At 44.4% G+C, this 22970-nt stretch overlaps 1 protein-coding gene across 2 annotated transcripts in view; it reads left to right on the forward strand.

The window, feature by feature from the left end:
• The window catches only part of LOC138580207 (neuronal acetylcholine receptor subunit alpha-7-like), a 233929-nt gene that overhangs the window by 113094 nt on the left and 97865 nt on the right, over positions 1-22970 (forward strand). For both annotated transcript variants that reach the window (XM_069650564.1, XM_069650570.1), the window contains 2 exons: positions 16823-16932; positions 18344-18423. In XM_069650564.1, the coding sequence (XP_069506665.1) occupies positions 16823-16932; positions 18344-18423 (190 nt within the window). The remainder of the gene's footprint in view (positions 1-16822; positions 16933-18343; positions 18424-22970) is intronic.

Genomic DNA, 22970 nt, shown 5'->3' on the forward strand with positions numbered 1-22970 from the left:
TCTGTAGGTCCACAGCCCTCCAGTTAAACAAGCAGCGGCAAAGCCAATAGCTCTGTCTTGATTAAATACCACTTGCTGTCTCATAGTCAGCACAGCAATCCTAAGCCAATGTACAGCCTCCCATGCACAAGTGCTGCCATCATGTGCAGCCTCATATGATGAGCTGCTGCCATCATGTGACTAGTGCAGCCTCGTTTGCGCTGGAGGACCTACATCCACCCATCTGCTTTCAGCCCATGTCGTATCCCTTCAAAATATCCCCACCAAAAATATTGCCGTACAAATGGCCACTGTCTCGCCATAGGTGATATTTTTTGGGGGGGATCATTTATGGGAGTCGGGGTTGCGGGGGTGTCCCCCTCGCATTTTAAACCAATGCAGGGGTTGCAGGGCTTTCCCCCGCAGGGTCCATGGGTCAATATCGCCGCAAAAATATGGTGATATTTTTGTATCGCAATATTTTTGCGGGGATATTAACTCATGGAACCGCCCATGTACAGGTCTGATCTTGTAGAGCAGAGATAGCCACACCCATTGGCTCCCATACCAAATGGTAAATTGTTACTATTCCTGGTGCTAAAATAGACCATAAAGGAACTGCAAATTCAAAGGGAAAGGTGGGGAGTGGGAAAGTTGCATGGGCGTATAAATCTAGCAGGAGGTCAGCCAGGTTTTTAGGAGTTTCCTGAATAGTAGCAGAGAAGCGGCTTGACAAATGGAACTAGGACCTGTGCTCCCACTAGCTACACGTGGCCTCCCAGAACGTTCTGTCTCCCCAGCCAGTGGATCTGGCGATGGGATACTTTAGGAGTAGTCGATGCCCAAAATATGCCACATTTTGGGATCCATGTGATAATGTCGCCTGGAAAAAGTCGCCAGCTAGGTGCCTTTTTTTCCCTGACCCCTAAAATACTTTCCCCAAATATTGTTGGATGGGTAGAATTGTATATTATATAATCCAATCCAGGAATATTCGGGGAATGTGTCTGATTTTACTGAGGGTGCCTTTTCTGGGAAATGTCTCACCCTGGTGTCCATTTCCCAGGCATCTTTATCACTGGACACTGGTGTTTTGCCATCATATGCCTGGGTACCCCAAACACATGCTGTTTTTTTACAAAGTACACAGGCACCACAGGACTACCTTTCCCAGAACGTTGTCTATATATCCTGTGCATATACTGTCTATATATCCTGTGCATATACTGTCTATATATCCTGTGCATATACTGTCTATATATCCTGTGCATATACTGTCTATATATCCTGTGCATATATTCAAACCTTTATACAACTATATTTCTGTGAGTGCACTTTGATTCTCATAGTGAATATACTAGAGTTGCCACCTTTGTCTGAAGCAAAAACCGGACTTCCAGCCACGCTCACATTTTTAGACGCCCCCCCTTAACATGCCACTTATAGATTAAAAACTGTCGTACAATAGCAATGGGAGAGAAAAAAATCATGTTTGCAGTTATTGTTTTTTTACGTCTCTATATTCATTGTTATGTAAGGCTGAAAATGGCATTTTGCTAACTTATAAACCATACATACAGACGGATAAACTGATTTGCTCAGGATCACACAATTTAGTTAAATGATGAAGCTGAGATTTTGAGACCAGTCTGCTACTAAGGGACTTGCCCTCATATTTTCTCAGGTCTAGTTGGTAGACATGTGTTAATATGCAGATTTCAAGAAGAGTCTTTTTAAAAAAGATTACTTCAAAAGTGCCCAAATGACCATAGACTAATTTGACAAATCTATAAACCCATATAGAAATATGTTAAAGAAAGAATATAACAGAAGCCTTCTTTTCTCTCCATCTTGATTGGAAGACCTCAGCTACTAGAATGCAAAGCAATATGTCATGTAACTCATTACAGTAACAAAAGCTGTGATGTCTGGGTGATTGCATAGCCTAAGATGTAAGGCCCCCCTCACGCTGTATACCATTGAACTTCTCTACATCACTGAAGTGGTATAACAGTGAGGGGCAGGGCATCAAGTAAATGGACGCAAAACTCATTAAACCTGGCACCTACTTGATAGCTCAGTGAGATGAATGTCTCTAATGACATTGGGCAGGGCACACGTTCGATAACCGTTACTTTCCCACCCCACTGAAACGGCTGTACACACCGGAAATCGTAGAGGACTGCCTCTCTCCCCTGGAGGAAGTCTCAAACTCGTTGTCGCTGCAGGTCTGCACAAAGCTATTCAGATTTTATTGAGATGTGACTTTACCCACTTGCCTATCTTGCCAGATCAATGGAGGACACTGATATTTTAATTTGTAAGAAAAAAAGTTTTTTTCATTTTTAGGATCAGCTGTAAAAACATTCCTGGACCTTTATTTTAAGCTTTGAAAGCCAGTTAATCCTTAGAATAGCTCATTGGGTTCAGAACCTGCAGCGGAGAGCAGTTTTCACATAAATCACTGCAGCTGACACACTAACCCACCAAGCTAACATTCCAAAAGAAAGTCATAGGGAGAAAAGATGATAGTTCTTCTTTAACCATTTTATAAAGTGCACCCTAATAACAGAATGGTCTGATGCAATTTCTAAGAAACATTACTACTATTGCTCAACCAAATTAATGTTATGGTTGCACAGTAGTTTAAAAGCTGGTTTGGCACATCTAACTGTGACGAATCGCAGGGATCCATCACTTCTCCCCAGGTGGGAGCCTTCCATGTGAGGTTAGTGAGGTCCACAACACCCTCCTCAGGCCTAGAGGCAAGCAGGACCACACCGGGAGAGACTCCTCCTTTGGGTACAAGGACTCCCGTTCTTACGAGGAACTCAAGAAACATACCAACAATACATCTCCTAAAACATCCAGTAAAGAAATGTATGAAGAACATACCAAAATATGTTATTGTCATCAAGAAACTTGGAGTATCCCTTTGAAGGAAAAACTACCTTCTACTTACACGAGGAAAAAGGTCTGTGAGGGGATACAGAGCGAAAAATAAACAGGGAAAGGACTGCGATAATGTGCTGAGAAAAACCCACAGCAAAGTAATAAAATAAACAGGCGGCGACTCAGAAGGGAGAGAGAGAACCTGCGAGTTACAAATTGGCTCGCAGGCATATGCTGAAAAAAAGCTGGATGTGTACCTGTGAGGAACTGGAGTGAAGCTTCAGATGCACAGCGTTGGGAAGACGATGAGAGGGGAGAAGCCAAGGCAGATGCGAGGCGTCCTTATCCCAGTTGAAAGCTAACTGGTGGCGTGACCACAACAGAGCTGTGGTTGACCAGTGGGTCCATGACCGACACTGACACCTCTTCCGTGGGCTCAACATGGAACATACCCGCAAATGAGATACCGGGGAGATAGTATACGAAACAGGAGAGAAGAAAACCAGAAGAATTCTGAGAGACCAACCTGACGTGTAGAAGAGAAGGTACCAACCAGTCGATAAACGCAGTGACGTTATCCCTCAGCACGAAAGGCAACGGGGAAAGCGGGAGACCCAGGACGGGGCCTGAAGGCCATTACTGAAAAGCTCCTCCTAGTCCCAGTAGAAATAAAATATTCACATTGAGCGAAGAGAAAGAGAATCATCACTGGAATGCTTATACTTTTCCCAGTTGAGATAAGATATTTACATTGAATGAAGAGAAAAAGAATCATTACTGGAACGCTTAGGGCCTCATTACACGGAAGGCGGTAATGGTTAACGGCCACCGTTAATGGTAACGGTGACCGTTAACCAGTACCGCCTTACTACGAGGTCCCTTAGCGGGTTGGTGATTTAACGCCTGCTTTTTGCAGGCGTTAAAAACCAACCCCCTAAGGGACCTCGGAGCTAATTACGGCACCGCAAAATTGCGGTGCCGTAATTAGCGCCTTCCCCATTCCCATAGAGCCCTATGGGCCAGAAATGGGAATGGGGAAGGGCAATGGTGGAAGGGGGATTTACCGCCCCACCAACCTTGGAATGGGGCGGTAAATCCCCTTTCCGCCAAGGCGGTGCCGGTATTTTACCGCCATGAGCCATGGCGCTAATAGCGCCATGGCTCACCGCCTTCCGTGTAATGAGGCCCTTAGACTCATCCCAGTCAAGATAAAGTATTAACATGTAAAGATAATCCGTACTTGAAGATTTATACTCTAAGTAGTCAAGGAGAAAAACCTGAGATATTACAAAATAAGAAACTTTGTGAAAGGGGAAAACCTGAAGAGCAGATTGAAACAGAGAATAAGGGAGAAGCCCAAAGTGAAACCACAGACTGTAAAATAAGTATTGAGAACCCAGGAAGTCAAGGGGAAAGTCTTAAGAGTTGGTTAAGTTACCATGTGAAGGAAGAAGAATAAATGCAAGTAAAATAAGACTAGAAGAGAACAAGAGGGAACAAAAGAGTAAACATATGAAAGAGAAGGTTGAAAACATAAAGCACCCAGTATCTAAACTGTGTGAATTAATAAAAGTAATTATAAAGAACTACTTAAGAATAGTTTACTGAACTGAACGTGGTGAAGAACCAGCTTACAGAAGAAGCAAGTCTTTCTCCTGGTTTTTGTTGTTATAGTAATGGTAAGGTTAGAGTAGGTTAGTTGGGACAGTGGACCGATTCTGATTTGGGGCTCTCACTGACGACTGACGAACACCTTAGTTTTGTGAGGTAGGGAAAACCCTTAGCATAGGGAAATATAGGTGTTTATTCTGTTTATTTAATAAACATCATTAGTGAAATAGAAAGTCAGAGTCTGTGTCCTTCTGACTTGCCATATATGATGTTAGAAGTGGGATCAGGATCAACTGATAAAAGTTGGGGGGCCCTACAGTTTACAAAATTAAGCACCAAGGACAAAGCCCCTTCTAGTTAGCTTATTTTCGACCAATGCCTCCTAACACTATATTATGATTGCAACCCTACAGATAAGGGGTGTATCGGCCACCTTAACTCCCTATAAATAGGCAAATAATCCCAAAAAATAAAAATAGGCAGTAATAATACTCCCAAAAAAAAATAGGAAACAAACACATAAGACCATGTGCGCCTGCTTTCACCCACACAGCTCCATGGATATGTTTGGGACAGTAGTACACGTAGTAACAAAGGAAGAAACTGCTATTACTGTCTGGTTGGAAGTAGTAAACATGTATCTTTTAATGTGCATGAATTACTTGGTGCAAGGGAATAATTATTGCAAAAACATTCCCGTTTTATAAGTAAAACATATCTTTACTTGCTTATAAAATACTACCATTGGGAATTGGGCTTACATTTTTACTTCCTAAAAAATCATTTTACTCCCAACTTTAAAAAATAGGGAGTAAAATCCTCCCACTTCAAAATCTTATCTGGAGCACTAGGTGGTTGTGAAACAGGGATGTGTGATTCCCTCATGCCATGTCAGTCAGGTGTGAGGGGTGCGCACTGTCCTGAGTTTCTCTGCATTCTGGTATTCATAGTTTTACTTTTTATCGTTGCAGAGTTGTAAGTGACAGAATGCACAAAAATGGGTCAGGGCTGGATGCCCTCATATTTATTTATTTATGTATGCATTTATTTCACTTATAAAACGCGCACAAGCCCTCCGGCATATGTGACACTCCACTAACTTGAGATGTCTGAAGTCTCCTGTGTTTTTTTTGTTGCATTATTAATACAGGCTGGGCCTCATTACGAGACTGGCGGTAACCCGCCAGTGTGACCAGCGGGTTGCTGCCAGACTCGTAACACTTTTTCAGCACCTGACTTCTGAGTGCTACCAGGACATTACAAGTCCCGGCAGATCGGCAAGTCAGGAGCAGACATTTTAGTCCCCATTCCCATGGCACACGGAAGCACAGGCAACGTTGCTAATGGTGCCGGTGGTTTTGTGAAAACTCTGCAGGCAGGTGCCATTGCGCCCAGCATGTCCGACCTGTCGGGCACAACTGCACCCACCCTCAGATTTGTAGTGTGGTGGTCCGGAAAGGGTGCCGGTATGGTGTGACCAGCACCCCTATTTCCGGACCGCCATACTTGTAATGAGGCCCAGGGTGCTGGCTTTTAAAATTTTTGAAAACAGGTTTCCAGCATATTGTTTTGCATAGCTGTAAATAAAATGGCGGATTTTCTAAAAAGTGCATTTATTTGCTTTCAAACAAGCAGTCAGGCTTAAATGCCTACAAATATACAGTCACCCGTTTATTTCACAAATGAAACAGCTGGTGAGACCCGGTGTCTAGGAATGGCTTTAAAATGCATATGGATCTGAAAATGAACAGCCCCAACATTAGCACTTTGCATGAAAAGTTGGAATTGTGCACATGAAAGAGTCACTGAAGGGGAACCATTGACCCATTTTCCACTAATGCTGCCTAATGGACAGTCCTTATCTGACAATAGGGCTGTAAATCACTGCTCCAAGGAACACTGCAGGAAGCCCATTCAGCTCTCGTACCCATGTACCATTCAGCCCCTCTGAACACAAATGCCCAAAATGGCTAGAGGTCACAAGAGGCACTCTGTTTTATACTGTTCAGATGCCCTCCCTGCAACACACAAGACTACTTGCCAAGTAATGCATTTTACTACTTAAGACCTGCTCGAATTTGCAGAAATAACAATCATGAAAACACATGAGAGACTCAAAGCTATAACTTGCGAATATGGGAATGCACGAGGGCCTTTGTCTGAGCACCAGCTGCTCTACTGCCTCACAAAGTGCATGGATGCATGTAAATGACTAAGATACTAGTGCCCTGTTACTGGAGGTAAATGTTAGCGGAGTACATGATAGTAACTCACTATATTATTATTCTTGTTATATATATTGTGCACAGACCTAGCTCGTGAAAGCAACAGAGTCCTGTACAAGTCAAAAGGGAGAAGTACACAGTGAGGAAGGCAGAGATACAAGGGAGTGGGGAGCTAACAAAGGGGCAGCAAGGGAGATACAAGCATCTAGGTGAGGAAACAGGTGGAAGCAGATTGTTCACTCTCAGGATAGGTGGAGGGTGCTTGGACAGAGGTTTTAGGGAGTGGCCATTCCTTGCAGAGGAGGATTTTGAGCTCCTTCCTGAAATGCAGAAGTGAGGGAGTGAATCTCATGTTAACGGGGAGGAGGTTCTAGAGTCTGGGAGCGTAGCCAGAGAAGGCCTGTCTTCTGGTGCTTTCCATCTTGCACCAGCAGAGTTTAAGTCTTCACATATCCTTACTTCGGGTGGATCGTAGGCGCCTGAAGATGCGGAGTTCCTAAGTGAGGTAGCTTTGAGACTTCAGGGCGTAAGCCTCATAAATGATGCAGTAGGATTTGAAGATGATACGTGCCGGCAGCGGCAGCCAGTGCTGTTCGATGAGGTCGGATGACATGGTCGAATTTGTGGAGTCCTTTGATGAGTCATGCTGCAGCAAGTAACACACATCTCTGGGGTGCCAAGGAAGTCGCTAAAAGACCTTCCAGAAGGTCACTGCCACCATCCAGGTGGGAGAGGACCAAGGCTTGGACAGCACATCTGAAGTTGTTTTTTTGGAGGAGTTTGTGGGCTTTGATGTGTTGGAGGAGTCCTGTGGCTAATGCTTTCCCTCTGACCTTACCTAGGAAGGGAAGATGGGTAATGGGCCGGTAGTTGCTGCTGGTCCCCACCCATGCTGCTCCCCCGTTATGTTCCCCATGTGCCCCTCACCCCTGCTGGTCCCCCGTGATGTGCCCTCCACCCCTGCTGGCCCCCATGATGTTCCCCATGTGCCCCCACCCGCTATGGTCCCACGTGATGTTCTCCATGTGCCCCCCACCCCCGCTGGTCCCCCGTGATGTTCCCCATGTGCCCCCTACCCGTCCCATGTGATGTTCCCCATGTGCCCCCACCCCCGCGATGATCCCCATGTGCCCCCACCCATGCTGGTTCCCTGTGATGTTCCCCATGTGCCCCCCACCCCTGCTGGTCCCCCGTGATGTTCCCCATGTGACCCCCACCCCCGCTGGTCCCCCGTGATGTTTCCCATGTGCCTCCCACCCCTGCTGGTTCCTGTGTGGTTTCCCATGTGCCCCCCCCATTCCTGCTGGTCCCCCGTGATGTTTCCCATGTACCCCCCTGCCTTTTCCCTGATCTCTTCTCCCTCCTCCCCCTCCCCTTACCCCTTCTTATAATTCCCCCCTTCATTGCATGAGTTGTCTTAATTTACGAAGGGTTACCGTTAATGACGTTTGCCAATGTTGGATTTGACTTTTGGACACATTGACTGTTGGGGCTCCCGCCTAAACTCTCATGCTGGACCTTCCCTGGATCCCGCGCTCAGGTTGGCGCTGAATCATACTGTGCCCATCTTCACAGTGAATCCTATCTGCATTGTCTGTTTCCCTTGCAATTATTGTGTTCACTGACCTCTACAACTGTTTTTCGCTCTCCCCTCTCCTTCTTTGCTCTTTTCATTGTTTTATTCTCTGTTCTCTTCTCCTCTCCCCTCCCCTTTCTCTCTTTCCACTTCCCCCTCTTACTTTCTTCTATGCACTTACTCTATCTGAATTGTCCCTGGACCTGGTATGATAGTAACATTGTTTGTCTCCCCCCTACTTTCTTGTTTCCCTCCCTCCCTCCCCCTCCAGCTCTATCTGAAATGGCGTCAGGCCTAGTACGACACAGGGTGCTTGATCACACACTGGCATTAACAAAGTCAGAGTACTTATTGGTCAAATAATATGAGTAATATATATATATATATATATATATATATATATATATATATATATATATATATATATATATATATATATATATATATATATATAAATGAAAAAACAAGGAAAGGTGCGCACTCCAATTCTCTGCATAACCTTCCAGGCCACTGGTGTACTCCTCCGACCGGTTTCTTTGCCAATACACGTCATCAGGGAGGCTGGGTGGACTTGCAGCTCACCCCAGGTGCAGGTGATAAAAATCTGCTGCAAGGGCTACTGGTAGATGAAGTCATCTGGTCAGCAGAGAAAACGCTCACGCCCAATCCCACAGTTGAGAAAGGGGGGGAGTGTAGCCTCAAGTGAGGCACTCCAAAGCCGGGCATATATAACCCTGGTGCGCACCTTGTCAGGTCTTGAGGATTCCACCCCTCAAGGTCCTGCGAAAAATGAAAAAACAAGGAAAGGTGCGCACTCCAATTCTCTGCATAACCTTCCAGGCAACTGGTGTACTCCTCCGACCGGTTTCTGTGCCAATACACGTCATCAGGGAGGCTGGGTGGACTTGCAGCTCACCGCAGGTGCAGGTGATAAAAATCTGCTGCAAGGGCTACTGGTAGATGAAGTCATCTGGTCAGCAGAGAAAACGCTCACGCCCAATCCCACAGTTGAGAAAGGGGGGGAGTGTAGCCTCAAGTGAGGCACTCCAAAGCCGGGCATATATAACCCTGGTGCGCACCTTGTCAGGTCTTGAGGATTCCACCCCTCAAGGTCCTGCGAAAAATGAAAAAACAAGGAAAGGTGCGCACTATATATGCCCGGCTTTGGAGTGCCTCACTTGAGGCTACACTCCCCCCCTTTCTCCACTGTGGGATTGGGTGTGAGCGTTTTCTCTGCTGACCAGATGACTACATCTACCAGTAGCCCTTGCAGCAGATTTTTATCACCTGCACCTGCGGTGAGCTGCAAGTCCACCCAGCCTCCCCGATGACGTGTATTGGCACAGAAACCGGTCGGAGGAGTACACCAGTGGCCTGGAAGGACATGCAGAGAATTGGAGTACGCACCTTTCCTTATTTTTCCATTTTTCGCAGGACCTTGAGGGGTGGAATCCTCAAGACCTGCCAAGGTGCCGCACCAGGGTTATATATGCCCGGCTTTGGAGTATCTCACTTGAGGCTACACTCCCCCCCCTTTCTCCACTGTGGGATTGGGCGTGAGCGTTTTCTCTGCTGACCAGATGACTACATCTACCAGTAGCCCTTGCAGCAGATTTTTATCACCTGCACCTGCGGTGAGCTGCAAGTCCACCCAGCCTCCCTGATGACGTGTATTGGCACAGAAACCGGTCGGAGGAGTACACCAGTGGCCTGGAAGGTCATGCAGAGAATTGGAGTGCGCACCTTTCCTTATTTTTCCATTTTTCGCAGGACCTTGAGGGGTGGAATCCTCAAGACCTGCCAAGGTGCCGCACCAGGGTTATATATGCCCGGCTTTGGAGTGCCTCACTTGAGGCTACACTCCCCCCCTTTCTCCACTGTGGGATTGGGCGTGAGCGTTTTCTCTGCTGACCAGATGACTACATCTACCAGTAGCCCTTGCAGCAGATTTTTATCACCTGCACCTGCGGTGAGATGCAAGTCCACCCAGCCTCCCTGATGACGTGTATTGGCACAGAAACCGGTCGGAGGAGTACACCAGTGGCCTGGAAGGTCATGCAGAGAATTGGAGTGCGCACCTTTCCTTATTTTTCTATATATATATATATATATATCAGTGAAAAAAAATGTTAAAGGGACGTTACGGTTAAATTGCACTAATATAAACCTCTGATATTCAGTGAAAAAGCTTTGTTAAAGGGATGTTATAGTTACAAGTAAAACCGAAAAACCATTGAAATTCACCAGTTATGGTAAGCTAAGCAACTATAACTTGCGCCACCACCGTGCACTGCTAAAACTAACACCCAGGACATCAAAGATGTCATTTGATGACATCACGGATGACATCACATATGAAGTCCACTTGTTTTTGTTCACTGACAAATCTAGGCCTGGTGGTTTTGTTTAAAGATAGTAAAACATTTAAAATTGAAAAGATGCTTTATATCTCGACGATGACCTTGTCCTATGTTGTTAAGGTACTTTCCTTAGGGTTTGGCCTCAGCTCATGGTGCACATAGATGGGGAAGTTAGCACACTTCAAATTCACAATTAATTTGTATACATGATGATAAACTCTAATCTTATTCCCATTTTCTAGTGATGCTCTTTCTCTCCTCCTTACTGGAGTTTTACTGTATGTGCCTCACATTCCAATGCATTGTGTCTCTTTATATGTATTCTTTGTACTGACACGAGTGTGTAGTAAGTCGTGTATTGTTAGCCAATAATTTCAAATTTAACAGGAGACAAAATTGTATTAGTGCAACTTAACCATAACATCCGTTTAACAAAGTGTTTTCACTGAATTTCATGGGTTTTTACCAGTACACCCTAATTTGCTACAACTTCCTAATATCATACTTACCGCAATATAGCAGGATTTTTCGGCCGCCGATGTAGAAAGTGTGACCGTAAAACTGTGCCATTCCCCACCCCCTACAAACATTTTTAACACTTCTACAAACGTTTTGCAACTTTTTCCACTGTTTTTGTGTTCGCCAACGTTCGTGAAAGTCTGACGTCACCGCAGACTTTCTGGAGAATGTCATGCGCTTTGCAAACGGGTATGTGCTTCGCGAACACTTCGTAACTGCATTATCAGCTGATCTAGGAACTTTGAAGCTCAAAATGTACCCTTGCACAGCTCATAGACCTATTCTTACTCATTATCCATTAACAATCTGGCACACAGCACATACTTGAAAGAATATTAGCAAAACTGCTATTTATCTTAGACAATGGCATCTGCTTTTGCCATTCATCCTCTACAAGATCCACCACCACCACGAGCTGGAGAACCTACACAACGAAAGAAGTGCAATACTTCAAAAGACAATAAAGAGGACGAGGAAGATGAGGTAGAGGAAGTGCCTACCTATAGCACCCAGAGATAATCATGGGTGTGGCAGTTCTTTACCACTGTTGGGGATGTACCAAAGACTAAAGCTACCAAAGTAAAATGCACTACTCAGTCGCGGCCAACCTGGGCAGTATTCTTATGGAAACCCCTCCATGCGCCGATACACAAAATACAACCAATGTAATGCTCTGAGAAAGGCTGTTCCTTTCTCAGGAAGTAGTAGGCAGTCTTCCTCTACCTACCTTATCTTCCCCAACAAATACTGTAACCACACATCCTACTTCTGGGGACACAAAATCCCACCAGCTACCTTGCAAGAGATAAACGAGGCTGTTGATCCATATCCTTTGAGAACACCATCACTCTGTATACACTGCAACACACCACTCTGCAGGGGGGAGCAATTTAAAAGTGCTTCTGAAGCTGTAATCAAGGAACATGAGAAACACTGCCCCCAACCTTAGATTTAACACACACGCAACATATTTCCCTGTCCACCTCCCTCTGTATATCTGTGGTTGGTAACCCCTCCCTCATTTCCCTCCCCACCCTACTTTCCGACCGAACCTGCAAAGCAATTTTTTTTTAAAAGGTAAGAAAAATGTTAAAAAAAAGGTTCCTTAGGAACCACCTTTCAAAGTTAAAAAACAGAAAAAAAAGCTTATAGACTCCATCTACTTTACATTTTTCAGTGAAGTAGTTAGATTCAATAAGATTCTCCAACATTCCCATTAGCATTGTTTACTATGCTAATGAAATAATGGACAATTGTATACTAGAGAAAACAAAAAAAAACACAAACAATTTTCGGTCTGAAATTCTTCTCTCTAGTATACAATAAAGACCATAAGCCATTGCCCTTCATACCTATCCACACTCTCTGCATTCCCCTGTCTAATCCGTGCCTTATTAGAAAACCCAGATTCCACATGCATACCATCACACAAGACGGCCCTTCCAGTCTTTTTACTGTTATGCACGTAATACTCCCTCATTGCCTGCTTTAAACCATTCACACATATATCCGCCAATCAGTTAACAAAGCCTTTACATATAGCCTATCAACATGTTAAACTTCCACACACCAACTGCCACTAAACAATGTTCTACACATCCTTTGCATCTGCATTTCCTATACTTATACCAACAAATTGTACACAGTGAAATGCACATATGCATTGTGCAGTGAGAGAAGTGCATAAATAAAAGGGGCAGTACGGATGGGCAATTCCTCTTTGGAACCCAGGAGGGAAGTGCCAAGGGATGCCAAAGTCGGAGGCCACTAGCTAACTGCTGGGGCAGAGAAGTCCCAAGGGTGTGGTACATCTTAACCGTAACATCCCTTTAACAAAGTTTTTTCTGTGAACTAAATAGGTTCTTATAAATGAAAATGTTTCATAATGTTACATCACTGTATACATAGGTTAATAATTCCTCTTTTAACATATATCAAAGAACTACAAACCCCCTTTAACAAGCATATTTTTTACAACGCATACTTATGTGTGTCATTATTAGCAGGGCATGCTGGGGATGCAAGTCATTGTTCAATTGCCAAGGGCATGAGACTCAATCATGACCCCAGCCCCACAAAACCACCCCTGTTATACACTGCACCAACCCTGCATCCTAGTTCAGTGTCCGCTATTCACTCATTATGTGACCAATGGCCAGTGCTCATAGCTTGCATGGTCAGTCTCCACAATCCATGGGGCATGGCCTTCAGCCATGCCGCATACCCCAATAGGCAAATCAGAGTACACATTTGTCTTTGCTCAGGGCCAGGCCCGTTGCCCAGGCACCAAAGTTAGATCACCATGTTTTGTACATACATTTTCACACTTTACAAAAAATAAAACGCAGGACAGATTTGCAAAGCCATGCTTTCAGGTCCTTGCTAATACTCCTCGCGAATGTTTGCTGCAATCCTGTCCAACACTTGTAGCCACAAGCAGAATTATTTTACCATTCAAACCTATCCTGATTTTGAAAAACTTTACCACATAGCCGATCCCTGGTGGCCATGCCCATTTTAACCCCATTACCAGTCCCTCATGGTCATGGCCAGTAGCCAGATTGTCTGGCTCATAGCCTTTGGCCATGACTGGAACAATCCGGCTATTGCCCATGGCCACACGCTATACCTCAGTTACCAAAGGTACATGACTATTTTTTATACCTACATTATGACACTTTTCAAAAAAGTAAAACACGGACGAAACCATACTTTGACATCCTTGCAAATGTTCCTTGCATGAATTTGCTGCAAATCCGTACAAGTTTTATTTTTTATTTTTTGAGAAGTGTGAAACTGTACATACATAAAATAGTCATATATCTTAGCCTCCACTTGACAAAATCCATTCAGACTTTGTAGAAACATTCAAGGTTGGGTGTATAATCTTTCTAAAATCTGTTGTGCACATTCGCCAAGTGGCAACAAAGTTATAAGCCATCTAAAAATATTGAGACCTCCCCTCTAATTTTGCCCCCTCTTGACAAAATCCCACCAAACTTTGCAAACATATTCAAATCTGGGTCTTAAATCTTTTTACAAACATTTGTGCACATTTGTAAAACAGCACCAAATTCCTAAGCCTTTCAAATATTTTGTCCTCCCCTTTAATTTTGTTCCCTCTTGTCAAAAACAGCACCAAACGTTGGAGACCCATTGTCTATTATGAGCCTGGGGCCTAAGGCGGGGCTGCTGGGGTCTCAATAAATGTCTGGATGCCTGCTCCCGAGGCTGCTGGGCTGGGTCCGGATGCCCGGGGGTAGGCATCATGACACCCATTCATAGTCACGTCTAGAATGATGTCACAAGAATTCATGCCGTTTCATTGAGTGGCGCTAAAGTTATAAGCCATCCAAAACCTGCTTTTAACCAACCCCGTAATGCAGAAATATGCATGGATGTCACACGGACATTGCAGGACTGCCTCCCGAACATCACAACTGTTCAGGGTCTTCGGAGATGAAAAAACACCCGTTGTTTGGCTTTTTATGGCCATATTGCATCCCATCCTCATCACCCCATAACTCCCCAGATATTGTTTAATTAGTTTGACAAGTGCAATGTTGTGTAATTTAATATGTTTTTACCGCAATGTCCATGGACTACGGGCGCTGTTCGCGATTCCAACTTGGCATCCGTTTCAAAATATCTGAGGCACCTCATGTTTTTCACCATCCAATCAGCGGGAGCGTCCGATGTCTGCGGGCATCACGCAAGGCCTTGATTGGTCTAGAGGGGTGTCCCCAGACCGAATAGGGAAATGAGTCTGCGGACCAGACCCAGATATCACTAATTTCTTTGGATCTACTTTTTGGGCATTTAAAAAAAACTATTGGACGGATTGACACCAAATTTCCAAAAGCACGCTTTCGGAACCAAGCCGCTGCTCGTGGCACAAATTTGGTGAAAGTCCGTCCAGCGGTTTGGGCTGTAGACATGAGCACAGCATTGTTTCTATTGCACTCTTTGAGAAAAACTACACATTTTGGGACACCCCCTATAACTTTGCCCCTCCTTGAAGAGACTTCACCAAACTTTACAGAATCAATCCGACGGGTCCATATATTTTTTTTGCAAAGTTTGGTGAGGATTCGTGCGGTGGGGGGGGGGGGGCATAGTTATAAGTCTCCCAAAAAGTTATCTTCCTTTGCGGTGAGCAACATAACCATAACTATACGACCGCTACCGCAGGCCATATATATATACCAAAAAGTTATTATAGTTTGCCTCCCACATGCAAGCTAGTTTTATAGTTCTCCATGTATTAGAAGCTCTGTGCCCAGAGATAGTTGCTGTTTTCATGTGGGCCTCATGGCAGCTTGACCTTTAGAGTGCAATACTTTCAAGGACTGGCAGGAGCACGGTTTGAAAACAAAATGTGGTTGCCGGGTTTTTTCTTAGTGTGTTATGAGATATTTAAAACTAAGAAATCCAGGACTGTGGACTACCTCCCATCCACTAGCTTCAAAGCGAGGAAGGGGCTGGCCCCCTCAGGCAATGTTGCTCTAAGTGGTCTTGTAACTTGTGCTCATTTAATAGGCAACATGGCCTGAGGGGGCCAGCCCCTTCCTCAATTTGAAGCTAAGCAGGGTCTGTGCCGCTGGCCATTTCTGTGATTTGTCACCTCCAACATCACTAGCTGTAAAATATATACACTTTTTTCTATAAGTGCGGCTATGAACTATAAATACTCTTGGTTATTATTTTGTATCCTTATACCCGCGTCTATCAAGAAAAACAGCGAAACCCAAAAATGCTTCCCTGCCCTCCCAGACTCTCACCAAGTGTCCCCCTCATGTGTGCCTGCTCCCCCAATTTCCCTGATAGCCTCCTCACCTACCCTGCCCTCACCTATTCCCCCCACAGCACTTGCTGTTTCTGTGATGCATTTTGCTTTGAAATGTTGGCTATTCGCTGCAATTGTTTTGCAAAATGTCAGCCTAATATGTTGCACGAGTCAAAAGTTATTAGCAATTAATTTTTGGGACTTCGTATGTAACTCCGTTTTACCTTAACTCTAAGGTGGCAACAGCCGCCCTGCAAATATATATTCATATATATATATATATATATATATATATATATATATATATATATATATATATATATTATAAAAATATGAGATGGTGAAGTCTGCAAACATGGGACATTCCAAGGTGAAGGAGCAAGCACTCAGTCCAAAAGAAAACCAAGTAAAGTGTACAAATGGCACCAACACTCAGTCCAAATGAACTATGTCCATAATACAAATTCCATCACTCAACAAATGAAACCTTTACTTGCCAGTGTACCACTGCTTCACAACACTTGCTTTAGCTGTAGCATTGATGTAAGCGTAGTCACATTCAAAGCATGTCCTAATGGTGTCATGAACTGCATTTTTGATGCCATAATCTACCAAGGCTGTGAAAAAGTTGTCATGATATCAAAAGCTGATGATGTTACCATAGCAAAATATGATTGTACTTGGACATATGTTGGCAATACCTGAAAAAAAGTGACTTCCTGGAAAATATCTACCCAGTGTATGTACACACATCCAAGCTACTGGCTGTGCAAACGCTTCCTCCATTTGGCCCAGAAGCCATATCATCGTCATCATTTTTCTTTTGTTTCTGTAAGTGTTGGTACTAAGTGTGTTCTTCTTCTGATTTCCTTAGTATTGGTACGATTTTTACCTTCGCTGGAATCAGTCAGACTATCCTGGAGTTAAAAACCTGCGATTCGCCTCAGACCAGCTCTGGAAACCAGATATTCTGCTCTACAACAGGTACAGTTCAAAGTTAGAGGTTGTAGTTGACACTACAAACTCCTCTGTTCCCTCATACATAGACCCTACTGTTGACAACTCCAAGGAAAGTTATAAGGCCTCTTGAGCAGGGTTATCCAACTCCAGGTCTCGAGGACGGAATCCTGGCAGGTTTTCAAGAAATCCCTCATTAATATTCATGAGAACAAATGTGCACACATGTGGAATCATTTTATGCAAATGTATTGCATGAATATTAATGAGGAGTATCCTGAGACCCGTCATGGCCTGTAGTTGGATAACCCTGCTCTAGAGCATACAATAGGAACTCACTCACATACTCACACCGTGTATGTGGCTGCTGGTATTCTGCGTTACTGGTGATAACTGGAAAATTACATCTACCAGTCAGACTGCTTGAGCATGCTGGCTATCAACATCTGGTCATAGCTTGAGGACCACGAATCTACATATACACAGTTGTCCAGCTACAATGACGTGGGCTGTATTTGCTCCTTGCATTGAGATCAACACACGCTATTATACAAATGTATCTCCTAAGGCTAGGCTGCATTTACAACCACATAAAGAGAGACACATCTACTGACACTTAACTATCTGTCTTCATGCACTGTGTAGGCACAGTGTAATGCTCCCACGGTGTGACTTTTTTGGTATGTTAAAATGTTTTCAGCACAACACATCCCACTAAATTGGTGCTTTGCACTAAGTAAGCAAAGGATATGACTGCTAAGATGTGGTTATTTGGTGAAAGGCCCGATACTGATCTTTCATCTGAACTCCACGTGGCCCTGATTGAATCCTAGGCTTCTTGGCATGGAGATCCAGAGGAATGCAGCATGCACAAATGATGCTCTGCATTCACCAGTTTGGTGTGTGGGAAGGCGGGCAGAGAGCAAGCAGTATTTACATGATTGAAGGGCATGTGTGAGGTATGGTATCTACACTTCTTCAAAAGGAACTATGGAGCTATGTGGTAATTGCACATGTGCATCAGATGTAGTGGCTTTAACTCCCACTCTTAATGGTGGGAGTTAGAGAGTGATGGCTAAGATCTCTGGTATATGTTTGCGGCCATTGGTGCGAATGAGCAGACTATCTGACGCTATCTGGCTTCTCTTCATCCACTGCAGGGGCGGTGGACATAACCAAATACAGGCCATTGAGGCAGGGGCATCTAATGCACACACTCATTCACACATCGTTCCCAAAGATCCTTTATTGCCCCTCGCAGATAAACCATTTGCATGCATGCTCATAGTGCACGGGTGTCCCCAGTGCTGTTGCATGCACATGGAACCCCACCGTCTCCCAGTTCACAATGGACCTCCTTCCATGCCTTTGCTTGGTGACATGTCATACGAGACTGCACAAGAGGGTGCCAATGATATTTGCCCTTTATTTTTTTCAGTGCCAATGAAGACTTCGATTCTACTTTCCACACCAATATACTGGTGAACTCCAGTGGATACTGCCAGTGGCTGCCCCCAGGTAAGGACCTCCGGCCTTGTGTATGTGGAGCTGTAGGATGCACTACCACTCAGCCCATGTGACACAGTATACTTCCAGCCCCTAACATAGTATCACAACTCAAGAGCATGTCACATGGCCCTCCAGTTTTTATATAATACAGAACATCATACATTCAGCCTATCCAACACCTCACAGCCAGATGCAGGGAAAGGCCCTTGCAACAGATGCAGAAATAGCCTTCCAACAGAGGCAGAAAAAGCCTTCCAACAGCTACAGAAAGAGCCTTCCAACAGATGCAGATAGGGCCTTCCAACAGATGCAGAAAGAGCCTTCCAACAGATGCAGAAAGAGCCTTCCAACAGACGCAGAAAGAGCCTCCCAACAGATACAGAAAGGACCTTCCAACAGATGCAGAAAGAGCCTCCCAACAAATACAGAAAGGGCCTTTCAACAGATGCAGATAGGGCCTTCCAACAGATGCAGATAGGGCCTTCCAACAGATGCAGATAGGGCCTTCCAACAGATGCAGATAGGGCCTTCCAACAGATGCAGATAGGGCCTTCCAACAGATGCAGAAAGAGCCTTCCAACAGATGCAGAAAGAGCCTCCCAACAAATACAGAAAGGGCCTTCCAACAGATGCCAAAAGTGCCTTCCAACAGATACAGAAAGAGCCGTCGAACAGACGCAGAAAGAGCCTCCCAATAGATACAGAAAGAGCATTCAACCAGATAGTCTTCCAACAGATTCAGTAATAACCGTCCAACAGATGCAGAAAGAGCCTCCCAACAGATGCAGATAGGGCCTCCCAACAGACGCAGATAGGGCCTTCCAACAGATGCAGAAAGAGCCTTCCAACAGACGCAGAAAGAGCCTCCCAACAGATACAGAAAGGGCCTACATCTTTTGAGCAGGTGCTTGTTGGTATTTCTCTAGTTTGAAAGTGAAGGTTGCATGGGGTGTTATGTCCAAAGCTGAGGTCCTGCTGTAGTTTTATTGCTCTACATCCCTTAAGGCAGAAAGTGCACATCACATGTCAGCAAAGGATGCGCCAGTTGTGTGCTTCACAAAGGCTAGGCAGCTTGAGAGAATGGGGGTGGTGTGTGGGTTCACTTGTAGCTCCTGCTAGAAAGCCACCTCTCTAAAAAGTGCAGGTCCACAACGTCCCAAGCCCAGAGATTGGACTACTCTAGCTGCTGACCTACCAGCAGAACTCATAGTCCAAGGGAGAGGAGCCATTGTAGCTAGAGCCATCACCTAAACCAAGAGGTGAACTCTGACCGCCCCGCCCCGAATCTCTAAATGACTCCTAATCCAAGCAAAAGAACCGCCAGGCTGTCTGCCATCACACACTGACACCAACAGACACCCCTCAGTTCATTAAGTACAGAATCCCCTTCTGCAGCTCTGAAGTAAGGCTGAACAGGGACATTCTACCCCATGCCATCTAAAGAAGGGCTCTGAAGAACAACACTCTGCACCAGTAGTAGTAGTCCTTGTTATTATGGCTGTTGTAGTTTCTGTTGATGAAATGACGTCCGAGTCAAATGTATTTTTGGAATTTGTTGTAAAGCGGTTGGTTTCTTCCAGAAGCTAGATCTGCACTGAATAACTACCCTAATAACAATAATAATAATAATAGAAACGTGCAACCATTTCCCACTCCCTAAAGCATTACAGCCTGTACTGCAGCATCGAGATGCAGTGGGGATGAAGGGTTAGGCGCATGTGTCCCTCATGAGGCGAGTTTCTTTCTTCGTTTATATCAAGACGGGCCCAGACATTCGGCATGCATCTCTGGGGAGCATTGCCACCGCCAGGTGCCAGCACTCCTAATGAACAACAACTGGGCCTAAGGCCTCAACCACGAAGGCGGAAGTAAGGCACGTAGGCTGACAGGGAACAGAAACACTTAAAAACAGACGGAGCCAGGAAAGAGACACATAATGAGGTGGAACACATGCATGCATACAGACATACAGACAAGAGAAAGAGGCACTAGTACACGGACACATACCCACCCTGCACCCACACGCAAACATAGGGGAAACCCCAACACTCAGACAAGAGACGGAGGCACCTGCACTTATATATATTTACACACACACATTGCCAGAGAAACAGATAGAGATGGGAAACACGTACACACAGACAAGAGAAACACACAGATAGGGAGGGATAATAACAAGTACACACATACAATAACAGACAAAACGAAGACACAGGCCCCAACGTGGAAAGAAGCGTTCACCCCCACAGAAAAACAGTATACAGTCACAAGTAGACACACGGCACCAGGAACACATAGACATAAATAAGGATGTGAAACATATGCACACAGATATCTCACCGCCACAGAGGCTAACCATGAAGAGTCAAGTAGATTGACAGGACCCAATGGGCTAGTAGTGAAGGGAAACACATACATATGCATTAAAAGGGCCGGAGATACAATCAAGTGAAATCCGGGGAGGCTGGAGGACCCATAGACACAAATCCTAACAGGAATCTGGGGGAGAGAGCAACACATGTGTACCCACTGGCACACCGAAAGAAATGAAACAGGGACACACACACACTAACAGGGGAATGAACAAAGGTAGGAGTCTCCCACAAGCACTACCACAGAAGAGGGTATCTGGGAACTGGGAAGCACAAACACGCACAGCCACAAATGAAAAAGTGGTCACATAAAAGAAAGTATGCACTTGTTCTCAAGAGGCACAGACAAATATGAATACTACAAAGAAAGGTAAACTGCGGCATACCGACAATAACCAAAGATGGGAAAAGATACATATACCCAAGCACTATCAATAAAGAAAAGCTCATGCAAGTAGACACTAACAGGAAAAGGAACCACATGGATTGGTACTAACCGAGAAGAGAAGCTTTATTTTAAAAAAGGCCATATTGTCCCACTAAGAGGCCAAATACACATTGACTGCAGTCCATGGAACCATAAAAACAACAGAAAACGCACACTACCCTCTCCTCCCATTCTTGAAGTGATTTAAAAAATAGTGAACTCGTGAACCTTGCAGCTATTTCCTCCTATTACTGTATTTTGAAACCTCCAAGCATTTCTTTATATAGAAACATATATGTAATTGTATGATTTGTTGTTTATCCAACACATATACATTTCTTCTGATTTATTTATTATAAAAACCACAATACATACATTCATACAAGTTGTGTGCAAAACAGGGGGGTTTGTAAAAGTGCTTATTCATACAGTACAAACAATGCATAGTGCTTGCTATTGCAAGTCTGAACAGGGAGTATGATATGTCAGAACCTAGTTTTAAATAATTGTGTTGACATTAGGTATTATTATTCATATCAATATCATGGATTTTTACATACCATTCCCCTTTTCTAGTCCTTTTCTATAATATCATGTCTTTCAACTTCCCATGAGATTAGTTATTCCATCATATCTGTTTAATAACATTTTAAAACATTCATGGGATATAAGACAAGTTCGACACTTATGTGTTTCGGCCCTTCATAAAAAAAATCAGTTCATCCACCACGGTTTTGTAGATGGATAAATAGGCCTTTGTCAGGACAACAGTTGATTCTATAAACATGATGAACCAACCATTCAGCCCCTTGGCTACTTCATTGGGTCACTAAAACAAATATTGAAAAGTGAAAATCAGTCTGCAGGAAAGCCTGCACCACAATACACCCCTGGTTAACATTAGCGCCAACCCTGAATCCGTGAAACCATTCAGCTTCGCCCCCCTCTCCATCATCGAAGTTGAACACATTATTAATAACCTTAAACCTTCCAATTGTCAGGGTGACTCATGTCCTGCCTCCATTATCAAAGAGGCCTCGCATAACCTAGCGCCCTTTATCACCACGCTCATAAACTCCTCATTCAGCTCAGGGATTGTCCCGGACAACCATTCAAGATTACCTGGAAACTAATAAACTCCTGGGACTGAGGCAATAGGGCTCCATCCACGATACAGAACTGAAACTGCTCTTTTGACCTCAAAAACCAGATTGAAGACCTAAAAGACAAGGGTAAACTGGCTCTCTTACTTCTCTTAGATCTCTCCGCAGCTTTCGATTTAGTAAATCACCAAATCCTATGCCGCCACCTCAAAACCGCAGCCCACTTTTCGGACAAAGCCACAGCCTGGATTACTACCTTCCTTGCTAATAGATCCATGAGGGTCTTTTCCCCCACCACCACCGCTGAGCCTTCACCAGTCACTTGTGGAGTCCCTCAAGGATCATGCGTGTCACCGACACTCTACAATTTGTTTACAAAACCCCCTTTTTGAAATTTTGGATTATCTGGGTGTCACTTATACTAACTACGCCGATGACACTCAGATACTTATCCCTATCACAGGCAACCACAAAGCTGACTCTCTAGCCATTAACGCCATTTATCAAGTCATCCAGGCCTGGATGGCCCAACACAAACTGTATTTAAATGATGAAAAGACTGAGCTTCTCATCCTTGGCTCCCACCAAAGACTCAGTAAACTAGACGCAACGTTTAAATCTTTCACTATTGATGGTAACGCCATTAAATTGGCT

This window comes from Ambystoma mexicanum, chromosome 1p (genome assembly GCF_040938575.1).
Source record: "Ambystoma mexicanum isolate Mex_15411 chromosome 1p, UKY_AmexF1_1, whole genome shotgun sequence".
NCBI lineage: Eukaryota > Metazoa > Chordata > Amphibia > Caudata > Ambystomatidae > Ambystoma > Ambystoma mexicanum.